At 42.0% G+C, this 21,069-nt stretch overlaps 1 protein-coding gene across 1 annotated transcript in view; it reads left to right on the plus strand.

The window, feature by feature from the left end:
- Window positions 1-21,069, plus strand: part of LOC128254850 (hemicentin-2) — a 66,412-nt gene that overhangs the window by 4,293 nt on the left and 41,050 nt on the right. The window contains 1 exon segment of the mRNA XM_052984212.1: window positions 15,284-15,984. Within this exon segment, the coding sequence (XP_052840172.1) occupies window positions 15,693-15,984 (292 nt within the window). The 5' untranslated portion in view covers window positions 15,284-15,692.

Below are 21,069 nucleotides of genomic sequence, written 5' to 3' on the forward strand. Positions count from 1 at the left end.
ATGCGATTTCTGCATTAAGCGCGCCGAATTGCCCTTACCTTGCTTTTTTATAGGAGATTCTCCCCCAGCGATATCTGCAACGAGCTTCGATTAATGTCTGAGTCGCTTAATTGGCTTTCTGTGTTGCGATTTCACCTGGATGGCTGCTTCTTTTGTCGATGTTGCTGCTGCTGCTGCTGGTGCTGGTGCTGCTATTGCTGCTATTGCTGCTATCGATGTTGCTGTTGTCGCGGCTCAAGGATGAAACAAAAAGCACACCGCAAGCATTTGCATTTAGATTGAAAACGCCCGGTGTTCGTTGGTTCGCTCGTTCAGTTCGGTTCGGTTTGGTTTGCTTTTTTCGACTGTCGCCCAATCGCTTTGACTGATGCAAGCTGAGGAAATCAAAATCTCGCCAGCCCGAAAACGAACAAACACACATGCAGATAGACAATGGCGAAAAACCAAAGAAAAAAAAAAAAAAAATGGAAATGGAAATGGAATCGCTAAATTGTTGTTTACCCTGCACCCCCCACTCATCGAATCGCTGAGCGGGGATTTTGGTGGAAAATCTTAATTAAATGCATAATTCGTATTTATTATTCAAATGCTTTTGATTTATGCAAAGCGCGTCGTCGCTGCGTTCATAAATATTAATTAGAATGTTTTTACTTTTGCCAAAAAAAAACAGAGGAATTAGAATGCCATTGATTTGAAATTAAATAACTATTATGGGCAAGTGGTCATAATTGCGGAGAGAGTGGATGAAATTCGCAACCAGTATCCCTTTTGCGGTGTGTATGAGTGTGTGTGTGTGTGTGTGTGTGCAGTTGAGAAGTGCTTGTATCCCTTTTGAATAAATTAATGTCAAAAGTACTTTGGCTTTTGATTTTGATTGATGATTGTGCGCCCGTATGAGCAGCAGGGCCTTAAAGCTCCGACCACAGGAGCTCAGTAACAGCGCAGCCAAAGCGATGAGCTGGGGCCTGGTGCCTATCGCCTTGCGTGTGTGCATAGAAATTACGCATAAATAACCAGCCATGAGAATGCCCGACTTCCGACCAAAGCCTCCACCCAAAACCACCCAAAACCACCCAAAACCACCGCCACCCCCAGCTGTCTGCTGCAGCTTTTGAAAGCGGCTGCATCATCATCTTTGTCATCAAGCTCGCTGCATCGTTGACAACGCCAATCCGCAGTCAATGACAGCCAACCATGGCTCTGCCTTTGGCCCAGCTCATGCTCCTTCTCCTCCCTTTCCTCCTGAGCCTGCCTTTTTGACATGGCTCGAACAGGGCATCGGAAAAGCCAATCTACACAATGAGAAAACATGGCCTACATCAAATACTTTTATGCCAAGTTAGAAACAGTTATCCATTTGTTTTCCAATTGTACGCATAGCTATTTTGCATTTGCAAATAGACCATCCAAATAAATAAATAAATAAAATTATACTGTTTAAATTGCTTACTAAATTAATAGGCAAGATAAAGATTAAAATTATATTTTCTTATTCTTTACATATCAAAATAAATTGATATTGTTATTTATTTGAATAATACATTTTGACTGTACATGCTATTTTTTACTAAAACAAATATTAAGCTTGATATTGAAACAAATAATTCGTCCTCGAATGTGTATATAGAAAAGTAGCAGCGGTTTGGCATCTATCGAATTTTTCAAACTTATTATTCCAGTGTAACCATGTGCCACACGCACGTGCGTGGTCGCATTATGATGCTGGAGATCGAGATGAAAATGGGTCCGGAGCAGCATGGTGAAGTCGAGTGGAATGCGGATTTGGGTGGAGATGTGGGTGGGGGCGGAGGTGGTAGGTGGTAGGTGGTAGCTGGTGCCTTTGTCCCGCCACAGACGCATCAATCAGCTGTGTGCCTTGCCGCTGCCTTCGATGATACAAAATCATGCGAAAGTTCAAGTTGCCATTGCCTTTGGCTTTGTTTCTCCCCGTTCTGTATTCTTTTTTTTTTTTGAGTTCGGCCTGGGCGTGGCCATGTAATCAATTACGTGGCTTCATTAATCATGCAAATACCAACAGGAACGGCAGCAACAGAGAGCACAGAAACTGAAACAAGAGCAGTATTGCCATTATTGATTTTGTCAAGCGTGCGGCTGCTTATCAGCCATAGCTGACGTCAAAGTCTCCAGTGTTCTGCTTAAAATTAATAAATTTTCCAGAAGCCAAAGCCACAGGACGACAGTCAGTCAGTCAGTTAGTGAGTCAGTTAGTGAGTCAGTAAGTGAGTCAGACGTTTGCCGAGGATACCACCGGTCTTATCGGGGACATCCATTGTTGTTGCTCGAAGCATATTTGCATAATTTCCTCGGCTCGGCTGCGTTTTGGCAGGGTAGCTCTCTATGTGGCATATTCAAGGTTAATTTGTTTCGGCAAACAAACTTTGACTGCGCCCCCAAGTATGCTAATATTTGGCCCAGCCATCTGCCTTTCTGGGTTTTCAATTCGTCTTCCACTGGCATTTTATTTGCAGAAATTTTGAGGTTCTCATAATGAAGTTTCATGGCGTATGCATACACGCATTAAACGCACTCACACACACGATCCCTTTAATCCGGATTGTGGCAGGACTCGGAATCGGAATCGCTGGAGACCCGAGCCCTCATCCTCATCCTCATCCTGGTCCTGGTCCTGGGAAATCTGGGATCCCGGGGGCTGCATTAAAAAATGAAAGCCCTTGGAATTTGCTTGTTAAATAAAATTTTATGTAAATGATTGAATGAAAGCCGCTCGCGCGCGCCCTGAATGCCGTCGTTAAAATGCTTTTCAGGCCCTTTTGTTGTAATTGATTCTGCTTTCAATTGCGCTGCACGATGCTCTTGAAAAGCCGTTTAAAGTGGAGAGTGTCGGCAAATCCATTCGGCTGCACATGTCGTCGCCGGTGTTTGCACGACAAATTCTTAACCGCTTTTCGCTGTTTCATTAGACTGCCAACTTTCCTCCGTCGCCAGCTTAAAAGCATTTAAGTCCTGCGGCCAGGCTGGCGCTCCTGTTTCCTGTTGCGCGTTTTGTTTTGCATTTTGTTACCTTTGGCGTCCTGTGTTTTTTCGTTTTCGGTTGCCTCCTGCTAAGTCCTTTTTATGCGCCTTAAAAATGCAAATTTACGCTGACATTTAGTGAGGGCAGGGCGGAGGTGTGGGCGGACTCTAGTTAAGTGTCCACCGCTAATTATGTGCAGCCCGCCAAGTGCTCGCTGAGCCTTCTTATCTGCCCGCCCAACTCACCCGTACACGCAGTTGAGTGTCGGGTTTTACGACTCCGTAATCTTCATCTCCGTCTCCATCTCCGGGCCCTAAATTCCCAATGATGTGAGCGGCAGTCAAGTCAGCGGAGCGACAGTTGTCATAAATATGCACATACATAATGCATAATGCCATCTAGCACATAATAAGCATATAGCTGCACAAAGAAAAATTCTCATTAAATAAATTTGTCAATATCAACATTTTGGAAGAGGCGTCATTAAGTTTTTGCAGTTTCTAAAATTGATAACATTTTTAAATGACCCTATTCTCTAATTTAACATAATAATAAATGTTTATTTCCTTAAGAATGTCAAAAACATGTTATAGTTAATTATATTGTTGACAATTCAATTAACCGAAAATAAAAAATCTAAAGACAGAGAAAAATATTATTATATGATAATATTTACAGAGAGTGTCCAGTATTTTTTGGACATTTAAAATTTTAACTTTTCAAGAAAACAAACAAAATAAATCTGTTTTGTATTTATATTTACATTTACAAGTTGTAATAATAATTACTGGGTTCATTAAAATAAAAAGAGACTCAGTTTTCAAAATATTATTTGTTGGTTCTAAACAGAAAATATAGTTTTGATATTTTTTGTTTTTTTTTGTGCATTAGTAAGTACTTCTGCCGAATTTGTGTTCTTAGCATGTAGATTCTTCTTCTGGCTAATGCGATTTTTGTAAATTGACAGCTACGTGACAGTGCTTACGACTTTAATGACAAGAACAACATGCGCGACGGACGGGCTGCTCTTCATCGATGACAAGTGGCAATATTTTATATGAGTGAAAGGGGGAAAACGGGAAAGGGGGAAAATGGGGGAGCGATTTCCCACAGAGATCAGAAGGCCTGGCTCAGACGGCTGGGCTAATGCGATGTGGGAGCCAAAACATGTGTGCCTCACATGCAATTTGGGGTCTCACAATCAGCATTCAGCATTGACATTTGACATTTCACATTCCGAACGGAAAGGCTTTGCCTTTCGCTTTCGCTTTTGACAGGGCGAAATGCGAGGCAAATTGCGTATGCAAGTGCAGCCCCCAGTCGCATTCTCATTCAGAGCCACAGTCCGAGTCTCAGTTTGAGCCCCAGCAGAGATGATAAATTGAAAACTCATAATTTATGTCAAATTATGGCGGGGTGAAAAAGAAAGTGCGCACCCGCATCACCACCCCCTTTTTTTCTTGGTTATCTTTATCTCCGCGCTGATGACGTTGTCGTCTGCGGTGGACAGTCGGTGTCAACTTGAAGCTCGTTGCTCATTTTGTCAGTTGAGTGGAAACAGTCTTGACATTTATTAACATTTTTCCCCCAACTGACCACTTGGCAATTAAATATGGCCATTTTATATGGTATTTATTAAAGCGTAGCGCGTAGGTAGCTGAAATAAACATAAATCATTTTTACTTCATCCCTGCGCATTTATTTGTTATACGGTCCGGCATATTTTCGCTCCCTAACTGCGGTCTAGCTGGGCATGGGCAATACAATTGGAAAATCATTTTAAAAGAGGCCCCGCACCGACCGGAGATTCAGTAAAATCTAAGGGGAAACTGGTCCAGTAAAGATGGCCATAACTCAATGTCAATTTGAGCCAAAACAGACTGTGGCCTGGCAACCGCAAGGCAAGCCGATTGAGGAAGATGAAGTTTCCTGGGCCGAGTGCTGCTCGCCTTGACCAAAATGGAATCAAAATATATTTGGTATTTAAAATGACAAGCGGTGGTGGGCCCCGCCCCAATCTCCAGCTACTGCTACGGATTCGACTACATATGTATCCGCATCTTGTGGATTTGGGAGTGGCTGGTGGCAGTCTGTTTAGCACGTTGCCAACGACGTGTGTTTTACTTTCGGCAAATGGAAATTGTATTATGTAAAACATGCCCCGATTCACAGGCACACAGATGTCTCTGCTGTAACTCGTAGATACTCGTACTTTGGTGCCTTTGCCTTCGTTGTTCATTCTCAGCAGCAGCAGCAGAAGCAGCGGCATTTTGCGGCCATGCTAATTTTGATTTATTTAAATATTGTTTTATTTCCTTGAACTGATTTGCCTGGTATTCGGGCTTTTGTTTTGCTTTTCTGAAGTGTTTGCATTCCGTCTGCTGGTCAGTATTTTTTTGTGCAAATTAAATTGATTTTAATGTGTTTGTTGTCTTTGCACTTGAAAGCATTTGGCGAATTTGTACAAGTAAATATTTTGTTAGAAAAATGGAAGACATTCTGCTTGAGCTTCAAAGGCTGCCGTAGAATTCCCGAAACCTTGGGGAATATGCCGCAGAAATCCCTTTGGAGACGACTGCATTTGTAAATTCTGGAGAAATATCTTTCGACAAGACATTTTGTCTGGCTTTGGCTGTCGCCGGAGGGTCTAAATTTATCACAGACAGCCTCGATTTATGTCTGCCAGCGCTGCAGTCTCAAATCCTACGACCACAGAGACCCTCGGCTGGATTCTGGATTCAGTATTCTATAATATTCACATATATATCGGCCCCGATTTAATGCACTGAACGTTGTAAATTAATTTAAAGAGCACGCGCACGTTAACCAAATGTTTTTGTGAAATTTTAAATGCGTCAAAATGTATGCAATAATAATTGTTAATGCAGCATGCAGCAGCTACAGTTCGTCCAGAATTTAAAATGCCTTGTTTGACCGAATGTTGTAATTAATTGAAAGCTGTTTATAAAATGCGAGCCATATGGAACTCTTTGTTTTTTGTTCCCGTGCATAATTTGAACGTTTAATTATGCGATGCTACGTGTGAGTGTGTGTGTGCCTGTGTTTGTGGAAAAGTTTTTGCTGTACGCAGGGTTATTATGCAAATTATTTATTGTGCGAATGAAATGTAAATTTTTAATTGATTTAAAAAAAACATTTGCTCTGATCCCTCGTCCCGAAACTCGGTCACATTTCAGCTTGGTAGTTGCTATTTTCCGGCAGTTTTCCCCATGAGGCGGAATGGGAAACGGGGGCGTGGCAGTGCTCTCCGGCAGTAATAGTAACTCTAACTGTGACTGCACCGAAACTGTTGACATTCACGCACAAATTGGATTTACTAACGAGTTGGCTTTGGCCGGTGGGTGGCAGCGCGTTGACGGTCGCCTGCTGTTTGTCACTTTTGGCACTTTTGTTATCGTATACCCTACCTCCCCCACCCCTCTCCCAAAAAAAGGCAAAAAATTCGAAAAAAAAAAGTGGAAAAGAGAGCGAACGCGAGCTTTCGCGCCTGTTATTTATGGCTTCGATTATCCCCGCACACAATGGGCCAACAAAGGAGCGGGGAAAGTGTTTGCCCTAAGCAAACCCAGTGGAAAACGGCTTGGCAACGGTTCGAAGCTGGCAATAAAACAAAACGCACACGCGTTCCATTCAGCAGGATTTTGGAGGCCCAGGGTGGGGGAGGGGAAGGGGCTTCTATGGTCGGGGCTCAATTTGGGAATTTTCCGGGGGTCAAAGGCAGAGCATCGAAATCACAGAAGCAGCACAAGGACATGCCGAAAGAGGCTTTGCGTATTTTCAATAGTTGCCATTGTATACACACGAAACAATCGCAGGGGAAATTCGGGTGGTGAGTGGTTTTCAAACGTTGTACAGCAGCAGTCAATCAAATATAACCAAGGCTTATTTTTAACACATCAATTTGAAAATCAGGTGGCAATCCAATTAGATCAATTTAAAATGTGAGCTCGATCTTATACATACCAAGCTTAGAATTTAGTTTATCTTTAAGTTACAAAATTAACATAAGACAACTTTTTTTTTATTCGTAATTTTTAAATTTATAACAATTTATTGTGTTTTTTTTATATCATAGCACTATTAATTAATAATTAGTAGAAGTTATTACACAAATATTTTAAAAACTTTTTGATTTTTGTGTTTCTTATGTCATTTTTGAATTTTTATACAAATTTTTAATGCACTAATTTTTTAAAAAGATTTGATGTATTCGAAAACTATTATTAAAAAAGTTCAAGTCCATAAAAAATCTGTGCAATAAAATATAATCTTATATGAAGAGCTTTATTCGTTTGACCTCCACTGTTTTTACGCATATGCGTAGGGGAAAATCTGTGTGCTGATTTCAACGTTTGAATTATGATTTCCATGGGGCGAACTTTTAGTTTGATTTTGCCATCGTTTCGTCGCTTTTGTCACTGAGGATGTCGCCGGGGTTTTTGGCTTCGGTTGTGGTTTTGATTTCGGTTTGGGTGCCGCCATTCGCTGTTTTCGGGTCTACGGACAAAATTTATATTCGCCACTAATGCGGGCACTTTAACTACCCAAACAAAATGGCTTTGCTGGCTTGAGAGCTGTGCCTCTGCCCGTCTCTTTCTCGTCGTGTGATTCCGTCTCTTTCTGTTCCTGATTCTGATTCTGATTCTCCCCGTGGCTCTAGGTCGCTGGAGACATTTAGCCGGGGCCATGTGAAAATGACTGAACTCGTATCGAAAATCAAAGGTCACTTTTGGGATCAATTCAAAAGGAATTGCCGCATTCAAATCGCTCCAAGGCACTTGTGAAAACATGGAGGGCAAGAGTGGGACAGAGAAAGCAGAAGGCAGAGAAAGCAGCAGAAATATATAGATGTGTAAACAGATGTGAAGGATGTGGCTGCTGCCATAGATATTCAAACTAAATGGCGTCATCTATAACATGAATACATGTGTGTGTCTCTGCTGACTGTCGATAGGAAATGAATTTTAATGATTGCCCCGAGAAACTTTGGCCATAGCCAAAATGACTTGTTTGTGCCGGCGAAGAGTGCTTTACACAGGATGGGTCCATACTACTATATGGCCGCCTGATTGCTTGTTGTTCTTGCGAGGCAGCCGAAAAGTTTTCGCATTAAACTGTTTATTTTAAGTAGCCGATAACTGAGAGTGGGCTGTGTAATCTAGCCCCCAGTTTAGCCCTCGACCTGGCCCCGGTCGACGGCATTTCCATCAGGGGGCGTGGCGGAAAATGCAAACAATTTTCCATGAAGCGGCACGTGCTACGCCTCAGCCATTTCACTCATGCATCTGGCCGCCTCTCAGCTGCTGGCAATATGTCAAGAATCTGCGATTCCAATGCCCCTTTTGCTCGGTTTATTTCTGGCCCGCGGGCTAATTAAAAATCTGCTCCTTCGCCTCTCGAATGCATAGAATCTAGAATGCAATATGCAAATGCATTTGTGTCATTCCGTATTCATGACTATTAATTAAATGGCCAAGTAAATATTTTCCCCGACATACTTGGATAGACACTCGAAGTGGCAGCACTTGTAGCACCACCCCAGCCAGCGTCTATAATTGGTTTTGGCTTTTCCGAGAAGGGTCCCTGGCCCCAACTCGATTTCTGCTCTCAATTTACTTTTAATTTGATTTCTCAGCGCTTGGCGCTTTGTTTATTTTTCTAATTAATACGAAAACAAGTTGCAAGTTGTGCTGTTGTACTGTTGTACTGTTGTACTGTTGCACTGTTGGCCAGCAGCCAGGTATACCAATGCCCCTTCTCGGCCCATCGGTGGTCCATCACACAGCGGATTCCCAGTGATATAAGTGGATTAGGAGAGCTCGCACCACCAGTTTCGCCACTATATGTGTGCGTGTAAGCCCCATACGGCAAAGTTTAACGCCGCTTTAAGAAGGCATAATTAATTAGTTATGGGTGAAAGTAGGGGGTGTGGTGTGTGCCTTTTGCCGGCGAGCTTATCACTACGGCCCGATAAGAGAATAAATAATGAAAGATAAACAAAGTCAGTCAAGGCTGAGACAAGCTAACAAAAACAAGGCCAAAAGGACATCTGGGTTGCTGCTGTTGGTATTGTGACCATGGCGGGGGGCCGAGTTAAACGTCATGTGTTTGAATGAAATGCGCCCTGTCACGCCCCCTCAGGCCGAAGCTCTTTTGTGATGCCAGGTGACAGGCTGAAATCTTAAAGTTGACATCTGCTTCTCCGTCCTGTGAAACATTGAACCATTTGTTTATACCACAACCTACCTCCCTCCCTTCAAAGAAAATTCCTTCGAGGAAAATTTAATTATTGGCAATGCCAAGACTTGATAAATTGGATATTTAATTCTGCGTACAAGGGTATATAAAAATGCAAAGCCCAAGAAGCGAGCGTTAAATAATTGTTTCTGACAAAAAATTCCAGCCACGAAAAGGGTTCGTCGACCAGGAAAATAGGGGAAAAAATCCAACAAAACTTTGGGTTATGTTAAGCACGCCCTTTTTGTTGTTGTTGTTGGGCAAAAAGTTAAGAGCTGAAGATTATTAATTGAAGGATTACAAGGCGTTCAAAGGGAATGCTGTGCGGAATGCTTACTGCTTACTGCCAAACTAACTTCAATTTAAATTCAAATTTTGGGTTGTCCCGAGACACGTGTAAATGTTTTTGGCAATTTAAGACGTTTAATTTAATTGCAGCAGCTGTTAACTTAAATTGTAAAATACAAAAAAAAAAAAACTTTGTCGCTGACAAATGCGTCGACATTAATATTGAGCAAAGATTAGAGAAATATGCGGGGGCACCAGATTAAAGCCAGCCAGGAAGCCAGGAGTGTATAAATAAATAAGGAATTGCCGCCTTGATTGACGGATGGGCCGGATGGAGAAGTGGGCGGGGCTGTGGGACAAACTCAGGGGCCATGGCCTTAATGAAAGTCTGGCGCAGATGCGCCACCTGTGAACCAGGCGTATGTTGTCAAATTTAAGGTAAATTTGGTGGCAACCGCAGCCGAAGCAGCCGACGTGTTTACCCATTTGTTTTATTTATATAAAGCTGTCAGACGAGGGAAGTGAATCTGAGCCGTGTATACAGTACACCTGGCTGGCGACGGGTTTCACGTTTCCTGTGACTGACAGCCGCCCAGAAACGGTCGAAAATGGGACCTCTTTCAGTCCATCCTGACCACAAACTTTCACACCCTTTCCCTGGGGGCCAAATGCGTGCACTAAATTAGTCAAATGGAGTAGTTTTTTATGTAATTTCCCTCTGTGATTTCCGGATTGCAAAGGAAAACCACCCAGGCAGCAGCACAAAGATAAAGAAAAGTCCTTAGTGTTTTTTCACCTTCTGTGGGTGACTACACCAGCCACCCATCGCCGGCTTTAATAAATACTCAAGTGTCCTGGTCCTAAAAAATGATTTTTAATTATAGGAGTGTTTCTATGCCTACCTTACCAATTGTTCAGCTGTTTTGAAGAAGAATTTCTCGACATTTTAAAAAATATAATATCAGAAAGTTCCCATAGCAACAAATTAGGGACTTCTTTTGAAATTATTTTTGTTAAACTTGCTAAAGACTTAATAGGGATTGATTTTGATTTTCTCTTTCTTTTGTTTTAAAAACACTATAAATTCCTTGAAAAAGAATAAAGGCAGCAAGAACCGAGAGAAATCATAAACTGTAATCTTTCAATGGAAGAATGAAAAATTGAAGTACGGACTATAAACACATGAATAATTTCTTATATGAAAAACATAATATGCTCCGAGCCGGCTTTGTACATTGAGCTTGGTCCTTTGTTTGCCTTGGCCGACTGCCCAAACATGAGCTGGGAGTCCAGTGAGTTCCCATTCTATGGGGAAAACATGAGAACACAAAAAAATGGAAACTTCAATCAATGCAAAGGACGCATTGAGGCCAAAGGGTCAGTGCCTTGACGGCAAATATTTATTTAAACAAGAGTCAAGTGAAAAAAAAAACATATACTCTGGCACGCAACAAAAAAGAGGAAAAAATTATATTAAATATTTACCATGACCGAAGGCGCGTTTTGGGATTTGATTAAAGCATTTTTGCATGCGTCCGTCCACCTTTGAACATTTATTTTTAATTTTCTTTACACAGAATGGTGCATTTCGTCTTGCCAATTATCTGGCGGCATTAAACTAAGAGAAACCCACTGGAGCGGCCAAATAAATGAACCCAATTATATTGAAATGTCCAATTGATTCGACCAACTGCCTTTTGCCGGCCTAATTGCTATTTTTTCTGTCCGTTCTTGCGGACGATGCTCTGCATTAATTTATGTTTTTTCATAAGACGCCGGCTGCTGATGTAATAAACGCATAAAGGATATTAATGAGCTGCTGTTTGCTTATCCTCCCTTTTATACCCCTTTCCCCTCTCTCTTGGCACTCACCCGATTTGCTTTTATTTCAGTTGAAAAGGCAACTAATTGCTTACTTGCACACACACACACACACACACACACGACACACACTAGCGGAGCGGGGTTAGAAGGAGAACTTATTGCTCATGCTGGCAGGCTCTGTTCTCACATATTTCACAAATTGCGCATACGACATGTTAAACGCCTCGCACGCACACAGGGCGGCAAACACACGCTCAAAGTCACGACAAGTCAGCGCCAAGCGCATTATCAGGCCGTAGTATAGTGGGCAGGTTGCCTTTGCCCTGGCTACCGCTGCTCTCTGGCTCCTTTTGTCATCATTCAACTTTTATTTATACACACAGGCAGGCACACAGAGGAAAAAGATGGTCTGAGATCAGGATTTAGCTTTCAAAAGTCAAATAAAAACATTTTCATTGTTGTATGGCGGCACTCTACGTTGAGTTCAATACTTTTTGTATTATTTTAACTCAATATAAGTTAGTCATATAATAATATAAAAATAGTTATTTGCTTCTGCAAAGCTTTGATGTTCACAGAAGGGATTTTAGTTATTATTTTCAGTCACATTTTGCATTAGTAAACTAATGAAATTGATTTATTGCAATTATCTTGACATTGAGTGCATTCGAAATACAAAATACTGTTTTTCTAAAACATCCTTTTTTAAGGTCGAACATGTTTAAGAAACTTGACTGTATAATAATTAACTGGATTATTACATAATGTTCACTAACGTTAAAAACCCATCCCTTATGGTCAAAGCCAAGACTTATCTCACGAAATTTCGCTTAGTGCACGCTCACACACTTTCACACTGTCAGTGAAATGTTCTTTGAGTGGCGCTAAAAGTATGCCGCATGGTGTAATAACACGCGTCGACGCCGAGGAGTTGGCGGTCCTTGTGGCGCTTCCACTTGCGCTCCTGCCGCTCCTTTTGGTCCTGTTAGTCCTGTGAATCCTGTGACAGTGACAGCGGCGGTACTTACGCTTGTCAGACGCACGCTTATGATATATCACACACTGGCACACTCGCGCAAGCGAAAGCGAGAGCATGAAGGGATCCCGCTCCCAGCTGGCCGATAAGAGGGGATGTCAGTTAAATTCACACTGCGTCTATCTGTCGCCTGCATGCGTTGACTGACTGCAGCTGAATTTATATTTTATATTATTTTATTTCAAAATTTATGCCAGCTGCCAGCGCCCGCTTACGCCGAGAGTTATGCGTCTTTGACTTTATTGAGCATGCGAATTGCACAATGCACTGGGGAGCTCTCACTCACAACTCACAAACTCCCATTTCCATTCCCATTCCAATTCCCATTCCCATTCCCACACTCAATCCCACTTCCTGGGCCCCTCCATTACCATATGGGTATGTTTGCCGGGTTTTTATGCAGCGTTAAATCTTGAGGAAATTGTGTCACATTATGATGAACATTTATGGCAAAGTTGAGCATTTGCCCATAAATTTGTGAGCCTTGATGACGGGATCCGAAGGCGTAGGTGAAGGCGAAGGCTCGGGCCTAACGATGATGGAGTAGCTGCGGTAATTTGACAAGGCTAAAATCTGCAGAGACGGCTGATGCCTGATAGGTGGGCTGTTGGCCGAGATGGCAGCAGCACCTGACCAGGAAAACCAATCAATAGTCAAATAAGCAACTAGACATGCCCGCTGCCTGCGGCTGGCAGTTACCAAAATGCCAGAATGCCGAAATGGCCAAAATAGCCAACGGATCAGACGGCTCTGGTGGGCTTTCGCACAGGATTCGATTGGCCAAACTGTGTTATTTTCGACACACACAATTCCCTATAAATTGGACAACTAATTCTTTGTCCGTAAATGCTTCCTAACTTGGACTAACTGGGGCTTAAAGCGTCAGTAGTTGGCAATAGTTACCCGATACTTGGACTTGGGCAGCAACAACGACTGGAAGTGAAATGAACTTTTCCCTTTGGCCAAGGACTCTCATTCATTTGCCTTCTCGTGTTTTGTGTTCGCATTGGCAAACTTTTTTAATTAGCAATTCTTCCACTTGGTGTCATTAAAGTTCAGGCCGGAACGTCACAATGCAACTGCGAAGTCGTCGAACCTTCCTCGCTCCCTCCCGGTTAATTAATCAGCAATAAAATGTTCTAACCGAATGACACAGGCCGAAAGGCAGCGGCGGCAGCAGCAGCAGCTGACTCTTTAGGGCTGAATATACACTAAATGTTTATCGTACATTGTATACGTATACTTCTTGGAGCAGACAGATGGGGAAACATGCGCCGCTTGTAGGAAATTTACTAATGAGCAAAGTTTGACTGTCAATAGCCTTAGTCCTCACCTGGTTAATTTATGGGCAGGCAACAAGAAAAGAGAGAAAAAGAAAACCTGAAATATTTTTACACTTAAACTTCAAACTTCAAAAGAAAAGTGTTAATGATTAAGACTAACAACATTTAAAACTTGTTAACCTTGAAATTCAATAAAACTCGGATTAATTTAAACTGTTCTTAAATGAAAATTCATGCTATAAAATTCTTGCCTAAAATGTTCCTGTTTAATGAATAGTTTACCGTGACGCCCTAAAACTTCACTTATTTTAAAGTATTTTTTGGAGAAAGATAATAAAATTATCATTATATTTTTAAAAAGTTTTTTTTCTATACACTAAAAATTTGTTAAATCCTTTTAATTTGAAGAGCAACGCTTAGCTACTTTTCTTTAAATCTCAGTCCCTAGTCCCAATTTTTTTTTCAAAGTGTATAAACAAAATATTTTAGGGTGTGCTACGCAAGAAGAAGACTTTCCATCCCCAAGGAACAACGCATACGCTGGAAGTATTTCATTATATTATCTTTTAATCAAAAGGCATCATAAAAATTTATGAACTTTTTCGCGAGAGTTATATTTAATTTATATACACTCCTTGACGCACTCATCAATTTTGCAAAAGTGTGTATGAGGAGTGCACTTGCTCATTAAAAACAGCCTAATACATACAGAAAGTTGTCGCATGGCTGCCGATACAAAATGTTGCATAATTAAGAGAGAAGGGGCTTCACTCGGTAAAGGTAAAAGGTCCTGCGACGTGGATCGTCTTCACTCCATTAATGCAACACCATTGGGTTAAGGTGCAACTAACCGTGACGCACGAGCCGTATTCCTAGGGGTTGGAGGTGGTGTTTTTCGGCTTATCAATTTGGATGCGTTGTTTAATTGTCGATACTCGTGCTACACAAACACGCAATTAAAAGGCGCAGCAGCAACATTTGGCTAGGTGATAAAGCAGCACTCAGTGAGGGCACACTTTTATGGGTCGGCAGCCGGGTGTTAAGGAGATGTGAGGGCTGGCGTTAACGCTGTTGGGGGTGGGAAGGTCATGGCTCAGCTGCGCCCGAGCACATAAATCTACTGCCTTAATTACGCATCTCACATTGAAACGCGCCATTAATCACACTTCATCGATGCGATGGCCACATAAAACAACCAATTTCGAGGAGTGTACTCGCCCCGTTTTCTCCCATTCAATTCTGATTCTGGACTTCTGGACTTACCCTTTTTGGCCAGCTTGTCAGCTCTTAACGAGTCCAATTTGCCTGACGTCCAGTATAAATAAACTTTTTATTAGCACTTTTCATATTTCTGCCAGCGAATTACGAGTACACTTAAATAAAATATTTATAGTCTTATCATTAATATCAAAAAACTTTAAAATATAAAATGCAATGTTTGAGCTTAACAAATATAAGTAACATTAAATATTATTTCTTCAAAATTTAAGATATTGTACATACATTTTTAACATGAAATATATTGATTTAATTTCTTACTGTGCACCCAAAAATAATCAGCACTTACTCATGTTTCGACTTTTGCTTTTCTATTCACAGGATTCCCGACCGTCAATCCGCCGAAGGAGAGCGACCATAAAACGGCGAATAAACATGTAAAAGTACATTAAGCGATTCTACGGACCTGATCTGAGTCACAAGGACATGCATTCTTAAATGTCTGCGGAAATGCTCTTTTTATGGGCCAAGAGTACATTGGCGCTTCATTAAAGCCAACGGCGGAAGCGGAAATAGCCGAGCGGCCATAACAGGGAGACGCGTTTTTATTGGCGCCAGGTCACGAACAGCGAACTGCGTACAGCTAACTGCAGTCGACTTGCAAGCTGAAACATTCTCTACTCCCCATGCACTTTTTTGCGTTTCTTTGACACTCTGGTCAAATTGAAGTTTGCCACATAAATGACGAGACGTTCTCGCGTTTGGCACAACGCACCGCAAGCACAACAAAATGACAGCCATGCAGCTTTTATTACCAACAAGCGGAATACCAGCAATAGCCAAACCAGAACCCGAGACAACAGCAATGCAAACGACATATTGGCAGCAGACAACCGGCAACAGCAACAGCAGCAACAGCAGCAACAGCAGCAACAGCAACACACATCGAAAATCACGGACGAGATGCCCGGACAATGGGAAAACGATTTGGGCTGTCGGCTTGACGTTGGCCCTGTTGACTTGCCTGCAGCAGCTAAAATCGGTTTCGGCGGACGAGGAGTCGCAGGATTTTCAAAAGAACAGTGAGTACAACCCGGACAACTGTATTACGTGCAATAACAATAACAGCTAACGATTGGCAAGGCGAGAGCTGGGATCGCACTGAATAGAAACCCAGTTACTTCAGCTGTAACGAGCTGGTGGTTTCCCCTCAAATTATTGAAGGGAAGTCCTGCTCGTTATGGTATGCGCTCGTCATTAGGATTTGCCCAGACAATGGAAATGTTTAAAATTCAGCAATATTTGCTCGAAATCGAAAAGAAACTGTTTGAAAAGTGTGCACCGTGGGGTGTATTTTTGTGAAAATGTCAAAGGTCAGGAGTCGGGTTAAGGACTGGCTTTAAAGGAATTGACAATTCAAAAAGAAGCTCAAGTAATACTTGAAAATACATTTCAATACAATGCGTTCTCCTGTTAAAAGCAGTTTTTTACCATAAGATGTGCATAAGTTATCACAAGGTGTTTTCTGAACATATGCCCTTTTTTTCACTTTAACCCAAAATTTCCTTGAGTGCCTTGGCCAGCACCTGCTCACAATCCCAAAAACTCGCAGCGCTGGCCACTTGATTTGATCATCGGAATGTAAATCCTGGAAAAAAGAGCCCAACTATGCCAAGAGGTCATCGCATTTTCGCTCACGTCTGCACAAAACGTTCATCTTGCTGAAGCATTTTGTGCAAACTTGCAAATCATGCGACGACTGCCAAAAATCCTTATCAATGTGCGTTAGATAAAACGTGCACAAGTTTTTTTTCCTTAGCCGTCTCCCCTTTTGGCGTTTTGGCACATTTTTCAAAACCGAACACAAAACTTGCAAACCATGGTGCCATGGAGAGCGTCAGCACTTTTGGCCAAACAACTTTATAATTTGCGAGGTCGAGGATGTGTTGGGTCTGCTTTTCGATATCGGGGAAGGTGGTGATGGTGCCTGGGCCTTGTGCTTTTTACGAGCGCCTCAACTGGTTGTTGCTGTTGCGAGTAGTTCGCCGGGCCAACCTTGGGGCAAATCTCATTTCCCCAGCGACTCGGATATGACGCCCCGCCCCTTTCTGCCCGCCGGGCAGTCGACAAAAACAAATCATAATTCGGCATCGACATCAGCATATTTTCCTTTTGGGGTCGTCTGCGTGTCGTCGTCTTCCTTTGTTGCCCCTTTGGAAATCCCGGGGATGAGATGGGTTGGCCGTGCCAGGGGCGACTGAAATTTATGACAGGATTTGCCGAAATCGAGACACATTTTCCAGCATTTTCTATTTCGCTGCCGTTTGTCGTCGGGCCCATCGATGCATGGGATTTTGTAGTAAATTGAATTTCAATACTCGGCTTTAGACGTCATGGCCGTTTGGCTTTTGTCTGCGAGCATGCCGAGCATTAAATTTAATTACGCTTCCCGCTTTATTAGCGGCAATCCTCGACGTGCTCAGCTCCAGTTTCCACTTGGTATTTGCATGGCTACGGAAAAGGCGCTTTCCCGGCGCTCTCTCAAGTGCCTTGGCTCGTATGCCATTGATCCGGCCAAAGGAATTTCGGCATGTATCTGCGGCTTTTCCTTGCCGCCGGCTTTGCATTGGCCAAAAACACACTGGTGACGCCTTAAGTGGAATCCAAATGTGCTGCGTATCGTTGGCACATAAACAAGTCGCAGCACATCGCGTGTTGGGGGAATCTGAACCAGAGCAAGAACCAGCCAGGAGATATGGCTTCCGTTTGTCGCATGAATATTTTCATCATAATCGTCGCTATTTTTATGTTCCTGCTGACGCTACAGCAACAACTGCACGGGGGAAAAAAATGTAGCCAAAATCAAAATCCTCAGATTTAATTGCCATTTATGTGTAGTATTTCAGGATGACAGCTCAGTTTTCTATTAAATATTGTTTAGCAACGCAGAATAATAATTTAAATGATTTAAAAATATTCGTGCTAAATAAATCAATTAACAAATTAAATTTGAAATACGAAGTTTGAATACCTTAGGAAAAGCAAGAATTTATCAACTTTGATTCTTTTTCTTACAAAGAGAAGAGAAAATAAATTAAATATAAAAACTATTTACTTTTTGAATAGGATTTGAAATACCTTATATATCTATGACATATTAAATTAACCAATTAGGACCTTAAAATTATGTTATTCTGATCAAATATGACAGATATTCATATATATTCGGTATACCAACATATTATAAAAGTGGTTGAGTTTATTTTTTTTGTTTAGTGCACTGAAATAGAAGCATTTTGGCATTAAAGGGGATTTATTCGCCGGTCGCTGGTGTATGTGTATGTGTTCTATGCAAATCTCTTGCTGTGCTCCTGCTGCTTTTTTATTCTGGCCTTGGCTTTGCTTTGATGGGCAATCAACACGCTCGCAGAAAATATTCATATACAAACAATATCGGAGGAACCACCCCAAGGACAGTGGGCGTGGCAGTTTAGATCACAGGCGGCGTCACTAAGCGCACATTCGATTGCAATGAAAACATCTAGAAGAGCACTCCACGCCGGCATTCTTGTTCTTTCACTCGCCTCATCAGCGCATCGTTTGTGTTGTAAATTGATTTTTTGTTAATTTTTATGAACTTCAAAGGAAAAACGGCATGAGTAGCAGCAGAAGGGTGCAGCAGTGCAACACATGTGCACAACAAAACCATCCACCATCCAGCATCCACCATCCAGCATCCAGCAGAAGCGTGGAAAAATTTCACAAATATATATTTCCATACATATTTTATTTATAAACACGCGCGCGTTCGCAGTGTCAAAACAGCGTCATAAGCGCTGCGAGGCGGTCAGAATGGATGGGGATGATGGTGCTACATGCGGATGGGGATCTCGAACTGGAGGTGGTGGTGGTGCACAGGCGGCAGGAGCGCCACAAGTCAAGTGCAACATCGGCGCTGGCAAATGAAAATTTCGTTGCATTTTGTATCTGTGAAGTTGCGACGCGTCGCAGCAAGATGCAAAGTTCAATTTCACATGTGGAAAATAGCAGTGGAAAAGAGAAGAGGGAGCTCAAAAATACAACAGAGGAAGCACATGTCACACTGCAGTACGTGTGTGCGGTGGAAATGGATGGGGTGTACGATGAAAATGGTGGAAAAAGTGGGGGGAGCTGCAATGTTCGAGCAACTGGCTTGACAGACGGCAGCGACACGAGAGTGGAAAATAAATGGATGCAGCGGGAAAAGCAGGGAAAGCCGGAAAGGAAAAACGCAGCACGATAGATGGATTGCCAGGCAAAAGGAATGTGCGGCCAGGTAAAACACTAGGGCGTTACAACTAAAGATAGCAGCAGACTCGCACATAACTAACAAATTCCAGAAAAGGAATTATAGTATTTTAAACATACTTCTCCTTTTGTGGATTTCAGTACCTTTAATCCACTGTTGGATATTTTTTTTTTAAATGTAGCAATTATTTAGCATGATTTAATTGAAACTAACCAGGAGAAAGCAAGCTTTTTAAACAGCATTTAAAAATGGTTTTAAAATCTTTTTTATTTGAAGACGTATGATAAAATAAATTTATTTCTTCGTTTTAAAACAGTTTCTTTTGTTCGTAAAAGCTTAAAGTTTAAAGCGCCCCATTCTTTTCCCATCACTGTTAAATTGAAACTAAAATTGTTCCAAAAGTGGGAAGTTACACATTTGGAAGCACAAAAGTGGAGCTCAGCGGATCGATATGTTGACATTACATTGAGAAAAACTTACTCTTAAAACTGCCATTCAGTGGTAAATTCCCAGCTCTTTGTTCGCCTAACAAAGGCGAGTGGACAGAGATTGGGATGGGAACATGTGTAGTATCTGGATGCGAAGACAATGACAATTCCCGGGGAACAAACTTTCCACCCGCTCCATTCTTTTCTGCATGTTTTTCGCACACATTTCACATTTTCTCCGGTCTTAATTTTCTTTTGCACTCGCCCCATCTCCCGTCTCCCGTCGCCCATCATCTGACTCCCCCGGACACAGAGTGTTTCTCATAAATATTATTGCATTTTCGCATCTCCTGCTGTTGTTTATGAACTGCATTTTCCCCGCCACTCGGCCATGTTGTGCTGCCATCCACCCCTTCATCTACCATACTAAAAGCTTTCAGACCGAGTTGATTCAACACAAAGTCGAACAACTTGAACTGGCCGCAACAAAAGCGCTGGCCATAGCCACTTCCTGTTTAGCGCGAAATTTCAATTATGAGCAAACACGACCCCGACCACGCCCACCGCAAAGCCCCCTCTACGCCCAACCCCCCGCCCCCACAGACCGAAAAGAATAGATAAAGTAATATGCACAAGTTTCCGTTTTCGTTATTAAACAGAAGAAATCACTTTTGGCCCCATTTTCATGGGCATGAGGGCGTGCACTCCTGCAGATGTTTCATTTCTGGTCGTGGAAAACGATTCGTTTTCCCCATGCTCCGTCCTAAAACACTGTATATATATGGTATATATATATATACTTATATACATATATATTCGTTCAGATGAGTATGTGTTTGTATTCACAGTTATAAGTTACTGCGCCCGCTGACTACTTAAACGTGACTGGCCAAAGTTTTTCAATAAACTTTAACAAGAAAACATTAAAAAGCCACAACGTTGGCGCATTTCCATTTCCAGTGGCTCAGAGAAGCAGCCGAAAAGTCAAAGCTTCAACTCCATAAAAGCGGCAAATAGTTGTGTGAAGAGTCGGTGGCCACCATCCTCGTCCTCGTCCTCGTCCTCATCATCATGTACATTCTCCGTATAGATCCTCTTTGTGCGTTTTCCCACGCCTTTTTTCCCGGGAGGCGGCAAGTTCGCATATAAATTTCAAATAAAAAGCAAATCTACCGAACTTCTTCTTGGCCAGCTTCGGTGTCAGCTGGTGCCGCTTCAGCTGCTGGGCTTTATGCTTCACATACACATAAAATAAAGAATTTTAAGATATCCTCCCATGCCCCTTTAAGTAAATTAGATCTGTGACTGTTTCATGATAGTTCGATCAATCCAAAGGTGCATTAACATAAATCACTTAATAATAGTTACATCACTTCTCTAATAGTTTTGCTAACCAGCTCTAAATATTAAATTTCAATTTTCATTTATTGTAAGTGCATTGATGATTATAT

The sequence above is a fragment of the Drosophila gunungcola genome, chromosome 3R (assembly GCF_025200985.1).
Source record: "Drosophila gunungcola strain Sukarami chromosome 3R, Dgunungcola_SK_2, whole genome shotgun sequence".
NCBI classification, from domain to species: Eukaryota; Metazoa; Arthropoda; class Insecta; order Diptera; family Drosophilidae; genus Drosophila; species Drosophila gunungcola.